Below are 25783 nucleotides of genomic sequence, written 5' to 3'. Positions count from 1 at the left end.
CAACAAATATCATCATGACGACCTAATTGCACATAATGAGTTCACAAGGCATGTTTGACTTACTATCCATGCATAATTATAACCAAGACCATACATGCATAACAACTGCATATAGACATATAACACCTGAGTACAAAACCATATACACATCATTCTAGCTAGAGTTCAGTCATCAATGCATGACCATATCAACTACACAATGCCTAAACACATATGATCAAGCATGAATGAACGATACTTGAAAACAAACCTACCAGAATTATACATGCAACCAACCATATAAGAATGTAACCAAACATGTAAGAATGTAACTAAGGATACTACAACGATACATGTAAGCGACATAAATCAACATGTAACCAGTCATACACTCACAAAGATGCATTCCACAGTAAAACACATCAACTCTACATGACGACATCACTACCACTATGAACAACATCATGCAAATGCAACAAGCACACTGAATGCAAGTGTGAGAGGCACACATGCAACATACATGCATGCATGACCAACACATAGCCCATCCATTCCAAGGGGTGAACCATGCTGTGATACCACTTTGTAACACCCTCCTCCCACATCTACCCAAGCAACCGACTACCTGGGGTAAACATGCGACGAGAGTCCACTATGATATGATTCGACCTCCTAAGTCACGTTAAGGAAGTGGAACCGATGGAAACACACCATACAAACATTCAACCTCGGCTTCAGGACCCTCAGGAACTAGTCCAACACTTTAAACATCTTGCCCTTGGGTCCAACTGAGATTTTAGACAGCTTAAGCCTCAGTCTCTCTTATGTTATAGGCATGGCAACGTCGAGAAACCCATAGTCGCTCTCACAAGCTTGTCTACTAGCGTCCAAAGGCTCATTTCGTCAGTGCTATGCCAGCATCCCCAGGATTTGAGCCACCTTTTCAGCCCAGAGCCTAGGTCATTGGCCATAATTTAACCATCTCTTATAATAGTAAAATAGCATGGAAATGACACTATTAAAGAAAATACTTGTTTAAGACCTTGACTGGACCCTACTAGCCATGTGAGACATTTCATCAAAAAATATCACGAATATGTAATCTATGGGTGTAAAGAACAGATCTGAGCATAAGGGTCTCATACTTATCTGAGATTCACCATGAAGCATTGATGCCTCAACACATTAACTGCCATTCCATCCATTAGCCATAGATACATTGTTCATTCATATACAAGTAGAAACATGATGAGAGTCATACATTGCTGTTGTCATAAAACATATACATAACTAGCATAATAGGGACAAAAATACCAATGACCTCATTGCCATATAAGCCTCATATAATCTAGTATAATGCTCATAGAATACAAGGAGAAATAACCTATTATTAATGATGTAAAATCCAACCTGGGATGGGACTTCCACATTCCACCCGAATGTAGAATGGCTGAGCCAAATCTCTCTTCAGCCATTCACCCTCGTTCTATATTCCAAACATGAATGTGGGATCTCATAAAACACATCAATAAAAAATCATCCTATGCTTCCAGAGGCCATCCACCTCAACCCATTGAACAGTGATTCCACCTCACGGTCGAACATCACAAAACCATCATCATATTGGTTTCCATCCTAACCTTCCAAGGCTTCCAGAGCGTTTATTCCAACCAAGGCTTCCAAGACTAGTAACTCAACCCACAACTTATACAGGGCTTCCAGAGCGTTTGTCCAACCAGGGCTTTTAGGACTAGTAACTCAACCCACTAAGGGCTTCCAGAGTGTTTGTCCAACCAAGTCTTCCAAGACTAGTAACTCAACCCAAGTTGTTACAGGGCTTCCAGAGCATTTGTCCAACCAGGGCTTCTAGGAACTAATAATTCAACCCTAGCTAAGGAAACATGAGAACCAACCAAAAACAAACAATGAAAGTAAACCCGCAACCACCATGACTATCCAGGAAATGGCAAGGCTAGGCAATCCACTGTCAATCCAGGTAATCCTCCATACCAATGACAGATCATGACTAAGAATCCACATGCATATGCCATGCATGCCAAAAATAGTGAAGGAAACATACATGCAATTCAATACCTGCAAGAAAATCTTGCTATAGCTATTGATCCTGATGTCCTCTTGTGCTTTCTTGCTCTTTCTTTGCCTTCTTGCTCCAAGAATTCAAGTATGCCACACCCTCCAAGAGTGCTCCAAGAAGACTCTAAGTCTCCAAGAGTATGAAAGAGAGAGAGAGAGAGAGAGAATAATGAGAGAGCTCCAAACCGAACTGACAAAAGGTTACACTTACCAAGCCTAAGCCAAGAGCTTGCCAACTAATCCTTAGAAGCCTTTTTATTAATGATGCCTATATTTTCTTCATTTTCCATTATTTTCCTTCAATTTCCTCCTCACATGCAACCTGTGACCTTTCACCTTCATTTTCTCCTAATTTCCTTTATTTTCATAAATAAATGTGCCAAAAATGCCATTTTGCCTTTCCAAAGCCTTAGCCATTACCTTTGCCAATTTCCTTAGCCATAAACAACAAAATGAACACCTCTAAGATGTCTCGCCCAACATTCAACTTGGACCTACTTTGTGGTCATTAGTTGGACATAAATATAATTATCTTTATATTTATCTTCATCACCAAGCCTGTTACACTCAAGCCACAACCATCTAGGGATCTAGAGATTTTGTCCAACCCAGCTCCAGGGACTAGTAGCTCAACCCACCAAGGGCTCTAAAGCTTTTTTCCCAACCTAGGCTCCAAGACTAATAACTCAACCCAAGTTGTTCCAGGACTTCTAGAGCATTTGTTCCAACCAACGACATTAAGGAATTATGTGCACCAATCAGAAAACAATCAAGTGGAACGACCCACAGCACCATGGCTATCTAGAAAATGGAAAGGTTAGGCTAAAACCACTGTTAATCAAGGAATACTCCATGACAATGACATAACATAACGAGATAATCACATGCATCTGCCATGCATCCATAAACTAATAAGGAAATCACACATGCAACCTGTTAATCCAGCTGTAGTGGTTGATCCACTCTTACATTTTCCTGCTTTCCTTTTCCTTCTTTCTCCAAATCCAATATATGCCAAAATGCTCCAATGGAGCTCCAAGAAAACTCTAAGTGTGCAAGAGAGAGAGAGAGAGAGCTCCACCATAGAATTGCCAAAGACTGTGAAGTGATCCTTAGAAGTCTTTTTATCATTGAGGCCTCTATTTTCTTCATTTTTTCCTTCAATTTCCTCCTCATGCAAATATGTGACCTTTCATCTCCCTTTTCTCCTATTTTCCATTATTTTCATAAATAAAATGTCAATTATTGCCACTTTTCCTTTGCCAATGCCTTTGCCAATTTCCATAGCCATTAATTAATCACCAATGATACCCATCACTATGTTTTTCACAACATTAAGCTTGGAATACGTGTTCCATGACCTTGGTCTTATTTTTATTTACATATGAAATGAACCAAGGGTTGTTACACATAAGGGTAAAGTCGAATTTCGTATATGCACTTGCGCATATACATAAGTTGAGCATATACATAAGTTACACATATACGAAGATGGTTTTCATATATGTGCAACTTCGATATATGCACAAAGACATGGAATATAACTTCCACATGTGTGACTTTTGTATATATGCCCTTTTAAATCTGTGTATATATGTGGAAGTGTGCATATACAAAAGATGGCCTTCGTATATGCACAACTTCTATATATGCACATAGATATGGAACCCATGTTCCATATATGCATACTTTCGTATCTATGTTATAGACGATGCACATACTAAAGCTACAAATGTATGGAAGCTATCTTTCGATGCTTCCATGTGTGTGTGTGTGTGTGTGTGTGTCTAGAAAAGTATCTGGTTGAGGTGAAGCAAATTGGGTATTTGAAGCCAACAAGGTTGAAAACAACCATGCCGGTAAACCTATCATGGATCCAGGAATATAAAACATAGCCATGTAAGGAAGACCAACATTTCCAAAGTAAGGAAAATGACTAGGATCCCTGTTAAAGGGGGTTCCTTGGCTGGTAAATTTCAGAACTATTGCCATCTGATTCAACCCTAGGTCTAGTGAAAAGTGAATTTTAGTTAAAAATGTTAATGATGTATGATGATTACATTCACAATGGGTATTAATCAAAATAAACAAAAGTAGTAAAGATGTGATACTAGGTATAAGGTTACCAAGTTGTTGTGAACTACAATATACCGTTAAGTACATGCATACAATCTCCCCAAATGTTGTGTACGATGTATCACAAACAACAAAGCGACTGAATCAATTACATATGGTTGGTTTGCAACCTAGAGGGGGTCTTCTGATATACCCAAGGGTACGTGAAAGCTCAGTCTGTAATAATGTTGTCTAATTCGTAACTGTACAAAGGAAATCATTATGCTATACTCTTTGAATTTGGAATACCAACCACCCATAAAATGTAATGCAAACAATTAACGACAACTCCTATGTTTATAGATGCTAGAACACATATTCTAACCTAGACTCACACTAAATATGATGTGATTAATTAGCGCATTTAAATGGTTTGACTGATTTTATTGTTTCACTTTTCATTAATGGAAATTGAATGTGTATAATGACTAAATGGAATAGTAACTCAATTCCAAACTAATGCAATGAATATGAAATTATAATCTCTTCAATTCGATGAACAATATCTACAATAAGGAATGACCGGTTTCAAGCAAAGAAACAAGTGCAACATTCAAAGCAAGAAACATGAACCATTTTTTAAATGCAAATCAAAGATTTTTTTTGAAAAGTGCAACTTACTTTGCTTAAAATTCAAGCTAAAAAATGCTTCACCAATGAACAACAATACAAGAATTTTCATTTTTGAAAAGAAAATATTTAATGGAAAGGAATAAGAAATTTTTCAAAAAACATTCCAACAAATAACAATTCAAGCTAAGGTTGACTTTTCCCTGATAAACACAGACTCAAAAAACCATAGTAAGCAAAAAATTTCAGACCCAGAGGATAAAACCCTAATTATTTGAAATTTTCTAAGGTTGTCGCACTTACACAATTGACACTAGTGTGGTGTCGCTTTGTTTATGAAGGTAAAGTGCGCAAGTGTTTCTTTGTTCTTAGAAGTATAGTGTGAGAGGAAGACACGTAAAGAGAAAACCACAAACTTTTCAAAGGCCTCTAAAAACTATTTTTTACAAGTCAACAAAACCCTAAAGATATTGGAAGGCCATAGTAGGCAAAGGAAGCCACTAAAGAACTTAATCATTCCCTAGTGGAGTCGCCAAATTGTTATCTCGACAAATCTCATTCTACGGACAAAACTAGATCTCCCTAAGCTTGGAAACCAAGCCCAATAATAATCCAACATTACCTAATTCTCTAAATTATATATAAACATTACTACATTTTATATAGAATATTGAAGAGAAAATAATATAATAAAATCAAAGATACTAACTCTTTGACACAGATCAGAATGTGTGCAAGGGAAATTAGGAGGGGAGGGATGCATGGGCTAGGGTTTGATCTGGGAACCCTAGGCCATAGGCCTAGGTGATGCAGGTGGCGCAGGGAGGCTTCTGTCGGTACGGGGTTAGGCGTAGCTGGCGTATACACCGAGGATGGTCTGGGCGGACATCTGGAGAAGGCGACAGCTGGGGATTAGGACTGCAAGTTGCTTGTTTCCGGAGAACGGGGTTTTGTGTTTACGGATGTTTCCGGTATTACTCTTTTGCGTTTTTCTCTGCGGTGAAACCCCTCTGGCGGTATTTCCCTTGCGGTCTTTCTTGAAACGGGCAAATCTGAAGTGGTTTCTGCAATTTCTCTTCGGTCTACGGTTGTAAGGCGGTCTCAGATTTTTACGGAGAGGTTTAACCATGGTAAAACAAAGCGAATCGGTCGATCTTGACCCAGCCCCGGAAGACATTCTTACTGTCTGGGGAAAGGAGGTCACGGAGAAAAATATCAGCGAGATCCTAGGGCATTCAGCCAGCCTTTCGTCTGCATTTTTCCCGGGAGGAGGTCCGTGGCGTTCAAATCCGGCAAAAGGGTTATTGGAAGAAAGTCTGGAGCTCGCTAGCGGGTTCGGAAAAGGAGGCAGGGTTTCGGAGGTGATAAGCTCTCATACAAGACCGGGCTCGCTGAAAGACAAGGTTAGTTCTCCGCCAAATAGTAAGTCCTGTTCCCCTGTAAAAAATTTTGTTTCATCGGGCGGTCTTGAGGACATCATCAATTTTTCCCAAAACCACGGGGTATGGAGGACGGTGGGGGGTGTTCAGGGTGTTGGGAAAGGCTCGGGAGATAGGAACATCCAGCCGGCTATTAATAGATCCCTCTTTATAAAAGAATCTTTGCAGAGTCCTTCCAAGGGGGAGGGGGCTTTTGCGGGTTTTTGCAAGCTATCGACTTCGGGGGATTCCGCAAACCCTTCGTTTCTTGGGAAGCCGGAGGTAGGCGGCTCTTCGGCTCAAGGAGAAGCGGGCAGCCCTGTGGAGGGTTTGATTGAAACCCCATCAGGCAATGGTTTTCAAAACATCGTGGATGATGGAAATTTCCATCAAAGGGATGAAGGAGGTTCGAACCCTGCCTCAGGCGGTAGAGAATCGGAGCCGGCACCAGAGAAGGTAGGGGAAAAAAGAAAGAAGGCGAAATCGTGGAAAAAGAAACGGGTCTCAAACCTGGTTCTAGGTATGGACGTTCAGGTCGAGGATGCTCTGGATGTGGCAGAATGTACTCTTGTGGGCAGAGCAAGAGGGAGGTATGTTTCTGGGAAATTTTTAAAGCAGTGGGCAGAGAGTCAGTGGTTGGAGACCCCGGCAAAATCTTTCAGGACCGCCACGTTGGTAAAGGGCTGGTTTATGGTAAAATTCGATTCAAAGGAAGCTATGGAATGGGTCGAGGGGAGAAACTGGGCTTTCGGGAATAGGCCTGTCTTTTTTAAAAGATGGACTCCTCTGTTCGATGCTTCGAAGGAGAAGGTTGACGAAATCCCCGTATGGGTTAGGGCACCAAATCTCCCTCCGTTCTTATGGGTGGACTCAGTCTTTAAGTCAATTGGGAACCATTTGGGCACGTATCTGGATGTTGATAGATCTTACTTGTATACCTATGAAAGAGCGGTCGCGAGGATCCTCGTAAGGCTTAATCCGACGGAAGGGCTTGCTGAATCGTTTACACTGCAGTATAAGGACTATGTTTACGAGCAGATTTTAGATTATGAACTCTTCCCCTTCAGATGCCACTGCTGTCATGAATACGGGCACTTAGCGAGGGATTGTCCGCTGGGGAAAAGAAGAAGAAAGGCACAGCACAAGGAAGAGGAATGGGAGGAATTGCTGGGGAATCCCGAGGTTCAGATGAAGGCAAACAGCACGGAGGTTGATCATCAGAATGAAGACCCTATACACCTGTCGGATGAAGGCGTGCCGCGGAAGGAGGAGCTCCCGGATCGTGACGCAGAAGTCCAGCCTCACCTGGAAATACCAGAAGCAGCTCTGGCCGCCCCATCTGAGGAAGCCCCATCCGGTATGCAGTCTTCTCCATTATTGTTCTCTGTAAATTCTGAATCTTTTAATGGTGACATAGTGTCAGATGTACCTATGGTTCCAAATTTAGATGATCCTCTACAAAACATAGAATCACTATCAGAAGCTATCCCTTCTCTAAATCTGAACTGTGAGGATCTTCCTAAGGAGTGTCAGGGGTTGGGTAGTTCAACTGTTGTCCGACATTATAACCTCAGATCTCACCATAAGAGACCCTCCTTCACCAATGACATTCTGGAGACGGTGGGCGGTCTTAGTCCTGAGACGTCTAAGGGCACCTCTAAGAAAGGCAGAGGGCGGAAATCTCTTTTTTCAAAGGCTCAAGTTAAGGCAAAATTTGATGTGGCTGACGGGAAACAAATGTCGATCCCTGGGGCGCTTAGAGCAGCGAAAACCCCTGAGTCGGTTATCAAATGATCTGTCTTTCCTGGAATTGCAGGGGTTTAGCTAGTAAACCCAAAAAACTAGCTCTGAAAGATCTCATCACTCGTCACAACCCGGATTTAGTTTTTCTCCAGGAAACCCTGGGCAAAAGTGCTGAAGTTGAAACCATTCTGCAATCCCTCTTTCCGGGTTGGGTTTTCATTGCACTAGATGCTGCTGGTCACTCTGGAGGTCTTGCCATTGGTTTCAAGGAAGGAAGATTTAAGGTACAAAATTGCTGGGGATCGCCTCATGCTCTTGGTATGGAGATTCTCTCGGCTGATTTTGATCAGCCTTTGTTGTTTATAAATGTGTATGGACCCTGTCAGGGTAGGGTCTCTTTTTGGAATGACTTCTTTTCAAAAGAGCTTCTAACAGATAAAAACCTGATAATAGGGGGTGATCTAAATTTCTCCCTGGGGATTGCAGAAGCTTGGGGACCCTCTGCGAGGGAAGATCCGTTGACAGATTTTTTCTCTAAAGCTATTCAGACTTCTAAATTGATTGATGTAAATATTATAAAGGCTAAACCGACTTGGAGGAACAGAAGAACGGGAGAGGGGAGAATTGCAAAGAGATTGGATCGTTTTCTCATCAATGAACCGCTGGCTTCATATATTCCTCTGTTTAGGCAATGGGTGGGGGAAGGGGGAAACTCGGATCACTTTCCCATTTTCCTTGAATTCTCAAAGCCTCCTGCCAAGCCGGCCACACCTTTCAAATTCAATGCCTCTTGGTTACAGGAGGAGTCTTATCAACAGCTTTTCAGGAATACCTAGAGACATCTGGGACCAAATTCTCCGGATAACAAAGGAGGCCATTTTATGGAGAATTTAAAAAGGCTTAAGAGAGCAACCATCGAATGGGCTTCAGCAAGAAGAAGAAAACAAAATGAGGAGTTGGTTAAAATTGAGGAGGCTCTAAGTTTGCTGGAAGATCCTGAAGCGGATGCTTATGTAACCCAGGAGTCGAAAGAAAAAATTTTGGCTTTAGAAAAGAGTAGAGCAAAGATTTTGTTGGACAAAGAAGAGGAGTGGAGGCTGGAAAGTAGGGCCATTTGGTTGAAAGCTGGGGACGAAAATAATTTTTTTTTCCATAACTATGCAAAGGGCCGGAAAAATGCAAATACTATATGGAAGATGAAAGATCCTGAAGGAAGGGAGGTGTCTTCTTTTGAAGCTGTTTCCTCCTTGGGTAAGAGCCATTTTCAATCTCTCTTTTCTGATCCTGGGGGGATCTCTTTAGCTGAAATTATCAGAACAGCCCAAGCTTTCCCTAGGTTCGTGGAAGAGGAGGAAGCTGAAAATCTCTATAGGGAAGTGGATAAGGAGGAAGTAGAGCGTATTATAAAAGCAATGCCAAAAGATAAAAGCCCGGGCCCGGATGGCTGGACTATAGAGCTTTTTTCTCACTTTTTTGATCTTATTGGTGATGAGCTTACTGAGGTGGTGGAGGAATCTAGAAAGAAAGGTGAAATCTATGGCCCTTTCAACTCTACTTTCATTGCACTCATTCCAAAAAAAGAGAATCCAGATTCTTTTGAAGACTTCAGACCCATCTCCCTTTGCAATACCATTTACAAGATAATTGCTAAAATCATTGCGGTTCGTCTGAAGCCTATTTTATCTGGTTGTATCTCAAATGAGCAGTTTGGTTTCCTGGATGGTCGGCAAATTCACGAAGCAATAGGGGTGGCCCAGGAAACCATCCACAGCATCAGGCAAGCAAAGAAAAAAGGGGCAGTGTTAAAAATTGATCTTTCCAAAGCCTATGACAGGATTAGCTGGTCGTATCTCAGATTATTACTGACACATCTTGGATTCAAGATGGAGTTTATAAATTGGATAATGGGGTGCATTACAAATGTAAGTTTCGTTGTGTTGATAAATGGGGCTGCCTCCCATTTTTTCAAAAGCCAGAGAGGTCTGAGACAAGGATGCCCTCTCTCTCCCTTGCTCTTCCTCCTGGCTGCTGAAGGCCTCAGTAGACTGATATTAAAAGCAAAGCAATCAGGTTTGCTCACAGGTTTGGAGGTTGCTGTTAACCTTTTCATAACTCATCTACTATTTGTTGATGATATATTGTTATTCTTAAATGGGAATTTAAATGAAATAAAACTTCTTAAAGACATCATTGACCTGTCTCTAAAAGCTACAGGACTTCAAATTAATCCAAGAAAGTCTCATTTTATCATGGAAGGCTTCAACAGGCAAGAGGAAACTGCAATTACATCCTACTTGCCTTTTGAAACCTGCCATATGGATCGGCCTTTCAAGTACCTTGGGTTTTGGTTAAAGCCGTCTTCATACCGAAAACAGGATTGGCATTGGTTAGTGGCAAAAATTGAACAAAGGATATCGCACTGGAGTTTCAAGTGGTTATCAAGAGCCGGTAGATTGACTCTGGTAAATTCAGTTCTCCAAGCCATTCCGGTCTTCTGGGCAGCGCTGACTTGGATCCCCAAAGGGATTATTCATAAAATCAAGCAGATTTGTAGCAGATTTCTGTGGTCTGGTTCTAAGGAAGACTCAGTGCTTCCCTGGGTAGCTTGGGATAAGATTGCTAGACCAAAGGAGTGGGGAGGGTGGGGAGTAAAGCAACTCGTGGATTTCTGCCAATCTTTGGCGGCAAAATCAGGCTGGCGAATTGTTAAGGCGGAGAACCTTTGGACTAGAGTAGTCAAAAGGAAATACATTGATCCAGTACCGCTTGAAGACTGGATCAGAAGTCCAAACAAAAAAGGGAGAAATTGCTCGGTCATTTGGAAGGCAACCACTGAGGCGTTTAAAATCATAGAACAAGGCTTAGCATGGCAAGTGGGGAACGGAGAAAGTCTGCGGATTGGCAAGGACCCTTGGGTAGGGTGCAATGACCTGTTTGCATTATCTCCTGGTCTGATTGCACATCTTGATACAAAAGGAATCAAAAATTTAAATCAGATAGCAAACATGGAGTTATCGTCCATATGGGGACAGGCTTGGAGATCAGAAGAGGATTTGGACATCGATCCCTTTTGGAGAGCTGAATGGCGGGGTTTCATCCAGGAACTAAATCGCTCAAATGTCAGGCTAAAGGACATCCCAGATTCACTGGTTTGGGCACATGCAGAGACTGGTCTTTACTCCCCAAAGGTCGGCTATAACTTCCTGATGAAAAGAAAGGGATGGGACCCCCCAGTTTGGTGGGCGAAACCTCTGTTTAAGCTGAAATGCCCCAAAAAGGCCAGAATCTTTCTCTGGTGCGCATTAAAAAACAAGATCCCTACTTGGGAAATTCTTCAAGCACGCTTCAAGCAGGGGCCGAGTAGATGCCCACTATGCCTGATTGAATCTGAATCCATTCCTCACCTTTTTTTGAGCTGTACTTTCACTAAACAAGTTTGGGAGGAAACAAAAAAACTTTTGAACATTTCCGCGAGATGGGAAGGGGAAGATCTATCAGCAGCATGGGAATTTTGGTGGTCCCACTATCCTGAGAAAAACCTGAGGAACCTTCCACCTATTGTCTGTTGGGGTATTTGGATTGCCCGGAATGGATGCATTTTTAAAGAAAAAGTCACCCCAACGGATGTCATTGCAATTCAAGCCTCAGCCATATTAGCTAGCATTCCTGAACCGGAGAGTCCTCAAACTTCAAATCAGCGAAAGGAATTCGTCATCAGAGAAGGCATCCCCTGGGCCTTTTTTGACGGGGCAGCTCAAAACAACATCACTGGAGCCGGAATTATAATCCATCTAAGTCCCTCTCATTCATTAAAAGCCTCAGTAGGTCTTGGGATGGGCACAAACAATTTTGCTGAATTATCAGCCCTAAAACTTCTCCTTTGCTGGCTCATTCATAGAAATGTCCTCACAGTTCAGATTTTTGGAGACTCTGCAAATGTGGTAAACTGGGTCAATGGGAAATTTAGATGCAGAAACTATATGTTGATGCCTCTGTTAGAAGAACTCCAAAATCTAAAGCTTCATTTTAATGTTTTCTCCATTGATCATATTTACAGGGATAAAAATGAAGAAGCAGACAGGTATTCTAAAGCAGGTTTACAGTAGATTCTGGGTTCGTGGAGGATAACAGAGCAAGTTCAGGACCAGATCCGGGTGTCGGATCTTCCTCCATACTCATAATATATCATCCTTTTTTTGTCTGAACATGTATGAAAATGCTCCTGAAGCAGGAGAGAGTTTTTTTTTTGTTCTTTTGATATTATACATTGGGTTGTTTTCCTGATAAAAAGGAGGCCCAGATACTATGAGAGAGCTTTGACTATTATTTTTTGATATGGCTGTACAAGCCGCGGTCAGGAGAGCTTTCTTAGTCTCTTGATAAAAAGATATGGTCTTAAAGACACCACAGAGGAGATTTAAATATCTCTATGGCACAAGCAATCTCTGCTGAATGTTCACTCATTCCTTTTGTAGCTTTTTTATTTTTGATTAATAGAAAAGCTCGGTTTTTTTCTTCGGAAAAAAATATAATAAAATCAAAGCATTATATTTTCCCCTCTGTATTTTTAAATAAAATATAAATTTGACTTATTAAATATAAGAGAGCTAATTTAAAGGTACTCAAGACAACTCTAGCTTGAAGCAAATCATTTGAACTCAAGTAAAATGACATAACTCTGGGTTAACTGATATGTTTGGGTAAAGAGTATTAATTCAACATAAACCTTTTTTGAGTAAATTTTTTGCATAAAGTTTCAACATGTATAAGCTTGAATACTTAAAAATTAATTAAAAAAGAGTTTATAACTTATATATATATATATATATATATACATATATTATTCTTCTTCTTTTGAGGAAATAGTGTAGCTCCAATCTCGTCAGTTTATTAGCTAATCCTAACCCCAAGGGCATCAAGGAGAAATGACCCAATGACCTCCCATTAATGAAGTGCTTTAGCGACAGAAGCTCCATCAATTGAGCTAAGCCTCATGGCTTTATTATATTTTTTTATTAATTAAGTAATAATTTATTAGTATATTATTTTTGTTTTTGGTTTATATATATATATATGTATTTTCAAGTTTTTAATATTTTATATAGATAATATTACTCATAATATAAAAAGATATATATATATATATATATATATATATATATATATATATATATATCCTAATATAAAAATATATAAAAAGATATATATATTTTAATAACAAATTGCTATTTATAAATAAAAAATATATAGAAACGCCACTACATTTTATAGATAGAATATCCAAAAAAAAAATATAATAAAACTAATTTTATTGAATTGAGACTTCTGTGATCCATATCAAATTTTTAAAGATTCTTTGGCGAAAATCACATAGAGAAACTTTTGTCAACGCGTTTAGAACCAACCAGTGTGGTTCATCATCAAGACAAGTTGAATGAGCAGATCTCTCTTTGCACATTAAATAGATAGGGCAGAATATCCAATGACAAGAGAAAATTAAGTCATTGGATATTCTGCCTTATCTATTTAATATGCAAAGCGAGATCTGCTCATTCAACTTGTCTTGACGATGAACCACACTGGTTGGTTCGAAACGCGTCGACAAAAGTTTCTCTATGTGATTTTCGCCGAAAAATCTTCAAAAACTAATTTTGTCCTTTATATAACAAATAAAATATAAATTTAAATCACTAAATATATTAAAAATATATAATTATATATAAACACTACCCCATTTTATGTAGAATATGAAAAAATATATATAACAAAATCAAATTTTCATTTTTCCCTTCTATATTTTTAAATAAAATATAATTTTGAATTAATAAATAAAAAAGAGTCAATTTAAAGATATTCAAACAATTCTAGGTTGGAATAATTATTCCAACTTAAGTAAATTCATTTCTTAAGTAAAGTTTTTGAATAAAGTTTCTAACATATATAAATTTGAATATTTAAAAAATTTATTAAAAAAAAATAAGAGTTTATAAATTTTATTATTAATTTTTTCTATATATATAAGTTGGGTAAGGATTACTTATTATATTTGTCGCTATGCATGATATTAAGTATTTAATTTTGGTTTGGCTGCTTATAAATTTGTCTTGACCAAAAAATTATGCCAATTATCAATTTTTGTTATTTATTATTATTATTATTTTAATTTTTTGTTTTTAGTTTTATTCACTTTTTATTTAACTTTCTTATTTATTTTTTTCTTTTTTTCTATTACTCCTATTTTCTTGACTTTTAATTTTCAGTTTAAGATGACTTACTATAATATTAATAAGTTTAATTATAAAAAAATTATATATATATATATATATATATATATGTGTTAATATAAACAATACTAGTTAATCATATTTCTTATTGATAGATACAATATTTTATTACAATATATTAACAAGAAATATGATTAACTAGTATGGTTTATATTAACACATATATACATACATATATATATATTGTTAGCCTCACTCTCATGTGATGAAAACAATTATAAGTCCAAAACAATTAAATTAATTAAAATAAAAAAAGTTGGATTTAATCCTATCTTTTTAGATTGAGTTAGTTTAAAGTTAGTTGGTTGAGAGATTCTCTCCAACTAGTTAGATAGATTGAGTTAGTTTAAAGGTAGTTGGTTGAGAGATTCTCTCCAACTAGTTAGGCTGGTAGATTGAGTTAGTTTAAAGTTAGTTGGTTGAGAGATTCTCTCCAACTAGTTAGGCTGGTAAATTAGTGTTTGGTTGAAAGATTTGCTCAATCATAGTGTCCAAGATAGACGTACTATCTTGAGACAAACTTCCTCATGTATTTATTTGTACTATTATCATTATTTGTACATGACATTTCATTATGAGAAGAATACAGTGAAGGTAAGGCTTTTTCTGCCATTTCTATATTTCTAGTATTTTTTATGTGCGTTAATTTTGTTTAATATCCTAATGTAATATGAGAGCTATATGCACCTCAGCTTTGCCTCCCTTATAAAAGTGTAGAAAATATTTGTGCTTTAGAATAGATTTTCTGCAAATCATTGTGAGTGTTGGTGTGAAGATAAAACGATCTGTTGCATTATTTGATATCTGTGCAATCTAATGGAGATTCGCTGTCAGAAAAGTGAAAGAGCTATCGTGGGGAGACTATTAATCTATGCATCAATGAAGAGTTTGCAACAATAATGAGAAAGGCATCACGATAATACTCACGGGAAAGGTTAGTAGCCTAAGTATGAGATTGTTCAAATATTGTTCCTTGCAGATGGGCCACATCTTCTGTGCAGATCTTCATATTTCCGAAGCCTTTCAACCAAATAAGCTGATGGCTTATATTTGGACGCTTTTCTATAGCGGTATACTTCATGCCGACTCCGGCAACAGTCTCTGCAAAAGCCTTCAGCAAGTAAGCCATCTAGTAATGGATCTCCATTATCTGCATTCTCAAGAGAACTACCTTGGTTCATTGATGAGCTAGTTTGATTCTCCATGTCCAAAGCTCTTCCATTTGTATCATGTCTACATCTGGCACCCTATAATTTGTTTGATCTTCTAACACCTCTTTTCTTCATTACGAGTTCCAGCAATGTCCTTTTCCTCAAAAATGTGAGCTAGATTTTGCTGCAACTGTGAGATCAGACTCTCTCCACTCATTGAATCCTGTGAAAAGTCGTTGTAGCTCAAAGAAAAAAGAGCCGGCAACACAAGAAAGCACACGAGAAATGCACAACAATCTAAGTGTAGTAAATCGAGGCTTCTTCTCCAAAAAGTGACTATCAGAGTCCTCTCCATCTTCAAACGCGACCTGAGAAAAGTGGCGCCTAGACCTAGCCATATCCATAACTACTTTAATTCCAATTTAGTTTTGCTCACATAATAATTCACTGTGATTCACAGCTCTGGAGCTTGAATAGTTATTTGATCTTTATCCAATTTTGCTCAAATTCTCTATTTACAATAATGACAGCAACAAAATATTGGATTACATATGTGGAAGACGACGTAATATACTTGAACTTCTCTTCAACAAAAAAGCCGCCGGTCATTACCTTCTCAAAAAAAATTCCCAAGAATTTGAGTTCGATTTGACTTGGAAGAAATAATTGAATCACTAGAGAGCCTAAGAGAATCAAAGCCTGCAACTGCAATTGCGAATTGGTAATTTCTCTCTTTGCCAAATAAAAAATAAATGAACGAAAGGATTTGCGTTAAATTTTTTATAGTTGCCGTACTGTACTTCTACAAACATATATTTTTTAAAGTGTGCTTTGACATTTTTAAAATAGATAGGTTCACTTTTAAAGTGACTCCATTCAATTTTTAATTCACCTTTAAAAGGAATTTCATTTAAAAAAAAAAAATTAAATGGGAATTCAAAAGAAATTATATTGAAGTTTTGAAGCGATAAGGTGTGTTTTTAATGAGTGATTAATAAGGTTTTTTTAAAAGGAAATATAAAGAGTGCTTTAAATTTTTAAAATTAATTTATTGATTTAAGTAAAGTGAATTATAAGGAGTGCTTTAAATTTTTGAAATCAATTTAGTGATTTCATAAAATTGTTTTTGGAAGTAAAATGAATTTTTTTGTAATGGAGTGAGAAGGTGTATTTTTTGAAGTGATAAGAGATTTTTTTTTAAAGAGAGTTATTGTTGTAATTCAAAGTAATGTTTTATTTGAGAGAGATTAAATTAGTAAACATCTAGTTTTTGAAGACAATTTATCTCCAAGGAGTTCTCAAAATTTGTGCTTGAGAAGTTTCAATGAAGATGTTGTAAAGATGAAAGGTTGATGTACTCAAATACTTAATAAAAACATATTTTTTTTGTAATATCCCTCCCCTTAATAATAAATAATACAAAATCGTAAAAGGGGAGTTGGCTTGTAAAATACCCTAGCGGAGCTGCTACTGCGCTGCGCGCGCCTGCCCGAGCTGCGTGAACTGAGCTCAGATCTGCTTTAGCCTGGGCCTTGGTCCAGCCATGGCCCCATCGGATTTGTTCCACGAGGACCCTGATCAGCGAAAAGCATTCTCTGAACTGGTGAAGTCCCTTCCTCCACAACGACTCAGACCCGTAACTTCGAAATTTCTAAAGAAACTTAATGTGCTACAAGAAGTTCAACTGCCGCCAACTATTCCTCGTATGGCAGCACTTTCCCTTGCCGAGAAAGGATTAATAGGGCAATTTACAGGGCTTTGGCCATCGCCAAGAACAGTTCAAAGATGGGTTGAGCGAAACTGGTCAGATAAGATCCAAGGGAAAATATCCATCAGATTTTGTGGCAAAGGGTATTATACATTTCATTTCGAATCAAAGGAGGACAAAGATCTGATATTCAGGAATGGGCCATACTTCATGGACTCAAGGGGGCTTTATCTCAACAAATGGACCCCAGATTTTGACCCGGAACTGGACATCCCAAGTGTTGTTCCAGTCTGGGTTCGCCTCCCTCACCTTCCTCTACACTGCTGGGGTGATGATTCGGTTAAGGCCATAGGGAATGTTGTTGGCAAGTACATTGATCGTAGCGAGCCCAAGGACAACATGCAAGCATGTGCAAGGATCTGTGTTGAAGTGGATCTAGGTCGAGGATTGCCGGAAGCGATAAAGTTGAAAGTGGACGATTGGAGTCATATCCAGCAGCTGGACTATGAACAGATCCCTTTTAAATGCAAGGTATGTCACGAATACGGGCATTTCGCTAATAGATGCACAAAAGTTGTTAATGTAGACAATGAAGAGCAGAATGGCCATTGGGAAACTGTCAAAAAGAAAAAATCAACCCCCCCCCCCTCCAAGCCTTTTTTGGATCCTAAAATCCCTGGCCCCTCCAATCCGCGTCCATCCTCCTCTTCCCCTTTTTCCTCTGATCTTCAACCCCTCGAACCGCCTCTTCCTCCCTCTTCCAATCCCTTCTCTATCCTCTCTGCGGTAGAATCTGTCCCCGACAACCCTTCCTCTGAACCCCCAGTCTCTCTTCAACCTCCATCTATCTCTTCTCAGCCCCCTCCTGACCCACTTTCATCCAGAATTACCAGAAGTTCCTCCAAAGAACATGGAGCAGCTAGTGATGCTTTGAAAAAACAGGGACCAAGCAGAAAATCAGCCAAGCAACAGAGGGATGAGAACGCCCAAAAAGATATAGCTATGGGCACGCAAACCCCAATAGAATCTTTCATCCTCGGGCATCAAGAAAAAGAGACAAGCAGCAAAGACTATGAGAGGCGAGCACCTCTCCGCACGCCCAATGTTCCATGATGAAAATTCTTTCTTGGAACAACAGGGGTTTAGGGCACCCCTCCAAGCTAGCTGCCCTCAGAGAACTAATTCACAATGAAAAGCCAGAAATCATGCTGATACAGGAAACAAAACAAGCTCAGCACGAAATGAAAAAAAATTATAAACCAACAAAGACAGTTTTTTGGAAGCATCAATGAAGCTAGAGGGGCCTCCGGAGGAATTGTAACCATTTGGGACAACAACAAATGGGTGTGCAGCTTAACAAATATTTATCAGAACTGGATTAGAACCACTCTTGACAGCAGAACAGGCAGTCAAATAGTAACCATATATAATGTTTATGCTCCCAACCACTACAGAGAAAAAGAAATCTGCTGGGATGATTTGAAGGCAAGCACAGAATGGGAACAAAACAATAATCTCATAGTTGCAGGTGATTTCAATCTGATTCTCCATGCCAATGAAAAAGAGGAGGAACCTTCACTCCAGATCCCTCCAGAGGCCGTTTAGAAACCATCATCCAGGAGCACGATTTAGTAGATGTTATTTCCAAAAATCACAGATACACCTGGAGCAATCGTAGGATCGGCATTGGTAACATAATGGAAAGATTAGACAGATTTCTAATCAATATTGCTTTCCTCTCCTCTTTCTCAGCGGGATACACTAATATTCTCAACACATCGGCTTCCGATCATTATCCCATTACTTTGACTCTGCAAAATCACTGCCCTCTTGGTCCCATCCCCTTTAAATACAGCCCTCTTTGGAATCGGATGCCAGCAGCTAGAGAAGTTGTCCAAACGACATGGAGTCAGCATGTAGAAGGCTCACCAAGCTTTATTTGGGAAACCAAGCTAAAAATAGTCAAACAGGCACTAAAAGATTGGGCTAGGCACAGCTATCAGGAAACAGAAGAGAACAAAAAGAAAGTCAAAAGAGAGCTAGAAGATGTTCAGCTAAGAATAGAAGAACAAGGACTATCACAGCAAAACAAAGAGCATGAAAACAACTTATATGCACAACTAAGCCATATTAATAGGGAGGAAGAAATAAAATGGCGCCTAAAATCCAGGCAACTATGGCTTCAAGCAGGAGATAAAAATACAACCTACTTCCACAAACAAGCTACTGTTAGAAAGCTCAAGAATATTGTAAGTACAATCATGGATAGTGAAGGAAATCGGCACAACACTCAGGAAACCATAAAGAAAGCTGCCACTAAACATTACAGGGACCTACTAACTGAAAGTAAAGAGGCGGAAGATTATTCTGATTTGCTTTAGCATCTGCCCAAAGGAGTTACTAAAGAAATGAACAACAAGCTCAGCAAAGAAATAGAGAAAGAGGAAGTCAAAGCAGCAATTTGAAGCTTGCATCCCGACAAGGCGCCAGGGCCGGATGGATTCCCCATCTGCTTCTATAGGGAGTATTGGACTATGATAAAAAAGGACCTGATAAAGATGATCCGTCGGGTGCTAAGAAAAGGAAAGTTAGGAGGATTCACTAACTCCACTTATCTTGCCCTTATACCCAAGGAAAACCACCCCTCCTCCTTTTCTAGATTCCGACCCATCTCTTTATGTAACTCGGCCTATAAAATTATATCCAAAATCTTAGCAACCAGGCTCAAACCTCTTCTTCCCTCCTTGATTTTTGAAAATCAAGGAGGTTTCCTTCCCAATAGACATATCACCGACTCCATCCTCCTTGTCCAAGAAGCCATTCATTCAAGCTTATGTAGGAAAGAAAAAGGATTTGTCTTAAAGCTGGACCTTGCCAATGCCTTTGATAGAGTAAGACACTCCTTTCTTTTTGTTGTTTTAATCAGAATGGGCTTCGAGCCACCCTTCATCAACATGATTGTAGCATGCATTTCCGGGCCCTGGATCTCCCCCCTGATCAATGGGAGGCCTTGTGAAGCTTTCCAATCTTCTCGGGGGCTAAGACAGGGCTGCCCCCTATCTCCATACCTATTCATTCTCATGGTTGAATCTTTTAGTCAAGCTTTAGATTACAATCGTAGAGTGGGGCTTATAACTGGCATCAAATTTGGGAATGGAGCAAAAAACATTAACCATTCTCAGTTTGTTGATGATACCTTACTAATTGGGGGAGCATCCACCACAATAGCAAGGCGATTCAAGAAACTCCTTGACCAATTTATGGAGTATTCCGGAGGCAAGGTCAATCAGCTCAAAAGTTGCATCTATGGGTGGAATACTACAAATCATGTTATACACAGCATTGCAAGCATATTCGGCGTCACATGCAACCTGGAATGGACCCACTTCTCCTATTTAGGTATGCCTGTGAGTTTGGGGCCTTTGAAGGCCGAAACCTGGAATGGAATCATTGACAAGATTAAGAGGAAAGTGCAGCAATGGGGTACAATGTGGCTCAATCCAGCAGGCAGGCTTATTCTTCTTAAATCAGGTATCGCTTCACTTCCCATCTATCGCTTTTCCTTATATCAAGCTCCAGCTATTTTTCATCATAAACTGGAAGTTGCTCTTAGACATTTCCTCTGGCAAGGGGGGAAGATTGATAAGAACAAGTTCAATTTAGTCAGCTGGAAGCATGTAATCCAAACCCAAGACAGAGGCGGGCTTGGCATCAGATCACCAAAACTCTTAAACCTGGCCTTTGGTGCAAAAATGGTATGGAGATTAATAACAGGGCCTACACAGTGGTGGAAAAAGGTGCTGGAGATAAAATACTTGAGTTGTCCAAGACAGCAACTCCTAGACTCCAACATCCCTAACAGAGAATCCACAAAAATATGGAGACTATGCAAGAAGGCTTTACCATTTATGAATCAAAACATTTCGAAAGTCCCTGGCGAGGGAATCAGCATAAAGTTCGGAACAGACAAAATTATGGGGCAGCAACCTCTAGTCACGAACGAAGAGGCCATCGCTGCTATAAATTTCCTTAATAATAGAGAACTATTCCATTTGTCTCAAATCTCAAGATGGGATTCCCTCTCCCAAGTTTGGATTAGCTGGAATTTTCTTGAGCTTCCTAATGCCTTAGAACCTAGCCTTAACTATCTGAAAATGCTCCTCCACAGTAAGGCTCCCATCCAAGAAAGCGAAATGAATGGTTTTCGTTGGGATGCATCTGGAACAAGCTATACAGTTAAAGCAGGTCATCAATACCTCTGCAATAGCATCTATCAAATAAGCCTTTGGATCACTGGAAAATAGTATGGCGAACAGAGGCTCCTCCAAAAATAAAATTCTTTATCTGGCTCTTACTGAAAGGTAAAATGCTAACAGCTGAAAATCTAAGAAGAAGAGTCATTATTGGCCGATCCAGATGCCCAAATTGTTGCAAATCAGAGGAAACGATGCATCATTTATTCATAGAATGTCTGATTGTCGTTGTCTGTTGGGGGAAATTGGCCTCAATAGGAAATATAAATTGGGAACCCCAACGCACTATAGCAGAGACAATATATAAATGGAGGAAAGACTGCCCCTGGAAAGAAAAAAGAAGTAGTTTGGTGAAGAGAGTATGGAACACCCTCCCACACACTCTACTTTGGCGCATCTGGCTAGCTCGAAACCATAAAGTCTTCCAGGATAAAGGCTCAAGCATACGTAAAATCTGCCACAAAGCTAAAACACTTGCATTGGAAACGATCTCAATTAACACCACCGGCAAGATTGATGCAGCAAATTATAGCACAGAGGAGCGAAACTTAATCAGTTACATCTTGGAGAACAATCCCAATGCTCAGGAAGCCCGCAGGAGGGAGGCTCAGACCAAAGGAGAAGCCAGCACTTGGAAACTGAGATTAAAAGAAGAAGAATTTGCTAACTGGATATGCAACTGTAACATCTTCCACTTATTTTTCGACGGGGCATCCAAGTCAAACCCGGGTCTAGCCGGAGCAGGAGGGCTGATCTGTAATGCCAATGGAGAATGTATTCTCCATTATGAATGGGGTCTCGGGAAGATCTCTAACAACAGAGCTGAAGCATTAGCTCTGTTCCAGGGCCTAATCCAGTTAAGCAAGTTAGGAATAAAAAAGGCGAAAGTATTCGGGGACTCCTCTGTAGTCATTCGCCTTATGATGCATCAGCAAAACACTCCAAACACTCTCCTTCAGCAAACCAAACCCTAAACCCTAAACAGGCGCAACCAAATCCTCCATCAGGCAATGGAAGAAATCCATTATTACCATATTCTTCGTAAATTGAATAAGAAGGCCGATAAGCGTGCCAACAGAGCATGTGAAAGATCTATCGGTATCCTGAGCTGTAACTCCAGCGAATCCTTCCAACCCTTGCCATGATTCAATCACATCCCCTTAGCGTCAAGCACTGCGTCTCTGACAGAATCGAGATGAATCATGAGATAGGGGCCGTCAACCGGACAGCTTATTGTATTAAGATTTGGGACAGATATGAAACTCGCAAAACTCTCAAAGGCTTTGAAAGTTCCAACACCCCAGCTGGTAAATGTCTTTTCGGACTCAATCCTAGGGTTTCTCAAGATATTTTCCAGTCCTTGTTGCAGATTCACCATCTTCACTGCGTGACTGGCATGCTCTCTTCCCGCCTTCTCTTTATGCAATCTCCTCCTATTTATTATCCCTCACATCTCCATCTCCATTGCTTTGTTCCTTGCAGCCTCCGAGAGCATCTGTTCTCTGAGGGTCTTTGTGTCTTGTCTACTTCAACGACCTATCGTTCCTCCTTTAGAAACTGTTCCTACTCCATCTGCATCAATCAGAACATCTGGACAGCTCCTTCCCGCTCCCGTTTGACTATCTGCGCTCTCAAGCAAGCCCGTGTTCCTCCGTGTTTTGTTTTTTCTTCTGTGGCAAGCGTTTTGGATCGCAAAAACCCTGAAGCAAGCATGGCTCGCTCCGAGGACTGCCTACACTGTGCGGACTTGCAAGCTGAACTAGAGGAAGTCAGGGCACAATAGCGCATCTTAGAGAACCAGCAAAGGATCCTAGAGACCAGAATTGAATATCAAAATCGCATCATCAACGACAAATACAGAGCAGAGATAGATTTTTTTTCTGCATAGGGTTGCCTCTCTTCATGAGCAGTTTAACCAACTGTCGAACCGATGTAGCCATGCTGAGGAATCCATAGCAATATTGCAGTATATGATGGACAAAAAGAATCAGGCAGCACCTAGCTCTTCTAGTGCCAAACAGATAGAACCAGACCAAAATCCGGAGGAATCCACAGCGAGGCAAATAAGCCACATAGAAATAGATTAAAGATGTTATGCAAATGCAAATTTTGGTTGTTTCAATATGTAAGAGTCTATAGTAGCTCAGGAAGTTTTAGAGGTAAGATCCCATTTTGTAACTCCTTTTTATCCAAATCACCAGAAGCATATATTGTACTCCAGGAGAACTGACTCCTCTTTTTTCAGCCACTAATATAGCAACCGACTTTGTTAAAAAAAAATACAAAAAAAAAATTAATAATATAACTAATAAATAAATCACTTAATAATAAATAATAAAAATAATAAATCATAAATGTTAACTAATAAATGAGATTAAAAATAAAGAAATATAATAATAATAATAACCATACTAAAGCTCTAAATAAGAATAAATAGAAATAAAACAAGAAAACTATAAAAAAGAAGGAAATAAAACAAGAAAGCTAAAAAAAAAAAGTAAAGAAATAAAACAAGAAAGCTAAAAATCAAAAGAAAGTTGCATGTAGACACATGGAGTGTATGCATGTGGTTCCCCTTCCAATGTTTGTTCTATTTAATAGATGGTGAGGAAGACGAGAGGCATTCCTGCATTCCATCTTTCAGAGTTTCTATCTTTCATTCTCTTGGGAGAATGGTGTTCTAAGACTTAGGAGTCGATGGTAGTAGTACGTTGATTGAGGGCTCGGGGGTGGCTAGTTGTAGCAGAATCCTTACACAATTGAGCCTACGGTTGGGTGGAGAGTCATCCCCAAAACCTTGTTGTCATCTGGCAGACTTCGATCACAAGTAATATAAGTATGAGCTTATTTGTTTGTTTATGATTTTAATTAGGAAATTAGCTTTATATTTACTTTGCACTGTTACATTTTTGTGGTGTTGTTATATCCTAGATCCGCCCCAAATTGAATAAGGGGATCTTAGGAACACCTTATGTAGTGCATGATTCTTGATGTTGCTTATCTTTGTGTCTAGTTTTGACACTATCCTTCTAATATGGTACACATGAAGTACACAACAAATTAAGGCAATGCATGCACATAATCAATTCCATTCAAGCTTATCTAATCAAGCAAACTACAAACAATTAAGAAGCAGCAATACATAATCAAGTTGTCAAAGACAATTCTACATCAACATCCAATCAAGCTAATGAAGTTGTCATCTACATCAACAACATTTGCATCAATTCAAAAGCAATTTTTTTGGAAATGCACGTGCACCATTTTTTTTAATAAGCTTAATACAAAACTGTAACTTACAAATCATAATTTGTAAGTTGGATTGTAATCAAAGTCAAATGGAATTGAATTGTAAGGGTGCATTCTCGGTTGAAACCGACACCCAAGCTTTGAATTTATAGGGAATCAATCAAACAAAGTGAATCCATTGTTTTTAACTGAGTCATTCTCTTGAGTGCATTTTCGATAGTATTCAACACCTTTCTTTTGATCAATCCAGAGAATGAGTTCAAGCAAGTGCAAAGTTCACAACATCAAACGAGCCTGAAACTGAGTGAGTTCAACTTTAACAAAAGCAAATATTCAAACAACAATCAAACCTATTCATATCTACAACAAGCGAGCGTGAGTTCAAGCAAGCAAGCTCAAGCATTCAAGCGAGCGAGTTCTAAAAATCCAACAAGTATTAAAAGCAAGTGAGTGTGAGTTCCAACAAGTTCACATGGCGAAAAGCATTTAATTGTTACAGATTCTTAACAATTTGATCCTCTCAACTGCTAAAGACATGGTGCAAATCAACAAAGCAACTCTTGTTGATATTTCAATGAATCTACAACATGCACATGAAACAATTGAGTTCCTTCAACTAGAGTCGCAACTACAAAGAGATGAGCTGCAACAGAAGAGTGCTGCTTCCAAGTCATTCAACCATACAGATGAAGATAAAGATGTTGATTCCAAATCACTCATCCAAACAACTTCAAGTGTAGAAGTTGTTCATGATCAAATTGAACTTGCTTCTTCCAAACCAATCATCAAGTCATGGGAAGAACTCCAAAGTAACAAAAATCGACGAGGATTAGGATATGACAAAGATGAAAACAACTTGCATATCCCCGATTATTCTAAGCCAATCAAGTTCATTAGTGTAGGATTTCTTGATCAAATAACATCAACAAGCCATGAGAAAGTTGAAGACAAACCCACATGCAAACATTGTCAAATAAAAGGTCACATGGAAGATCAATTTTTTGATCTCCATCCTTGTCACCATTGTGGCAAGTAGAATCACTCATGAGAGAAATGCTACAAACAAGACCAACCTGCCAGATTAAAGATCAATTATGCATGGATTGATCCTTGGGAATGGTCGTCAACAGTAAAACAGTTGTATAAGTTTTACAACATAATTCAATCTCAACTATTGTAGCCAACAGTCAATTGAAGATGGTACTCTCATGCACCTAAA

The 25783-nt window shown here is 39.1% G+C and overlaps 3 protein-coding genes across 3 annotated transcripts; all 3 read left to right on the top strand.

The window, feature by feature from the left end:
* The first annotated feature begins 7966 nt into the window (after positions 1–7966).
* Positions 7967–8755, top strand: LOC149178536 (uncharacterized). The gene has a single exon (XM_089422134.1). The coding sequence runs from the start codon at positions 7967–7969 to the stop codon at positions 8753–8755; it is 789 nt and encodes a 262-aa protein (XP_089278260.1).
* A 10004-nt stretch (positions 8756–18759) lies between these two features.
* On the top strand, positions 18760–19443 carry LOC149178535 (uncharacterized). Its single transcript, XM_089422133.1, has one exon. It carries the CDS (start codon positions 18760–18762, stop codon positions 19441–19443), a length of 684 nt encoding a protein of 227 aa, XP_089278259.1.
* A 699-nt stretch (positions 19444–20142) lies between these two features.
* On the top strand, positions 20143–21366 carry LOC149178534 (uncharacterized). Its single transcript, XM_089422132.1, has one exon. It carries the CDS (start codon positions 20143–20145, stop codon positions 21364–21366), a length of 1224 nt encoding a protein of 407 aa, XP_089278258.1.
* Positions 21367–25783: the final 4417 nt, after the last annotated feature.

This window comes from Pinus tabuliformis, chromosome 4_1 (genome assembly GCF_031772625.1).
Source record: "Pinus tabuliformis cultivar Carrire ecotype Pingquan chromosome 4_1, CPIR1, whole genome shotgun sequence".
Taxonomy (NCBI): domain Eukaryota; kingdom Viridiplantae; phylum Streptophyta; class Pinopsida; order Pinales; family Pinaceae; genus Pinus; species Pinus tabuliformis.
This window is presented reverse-complemented; position numbering and strand designations above follow the sequence as displayed.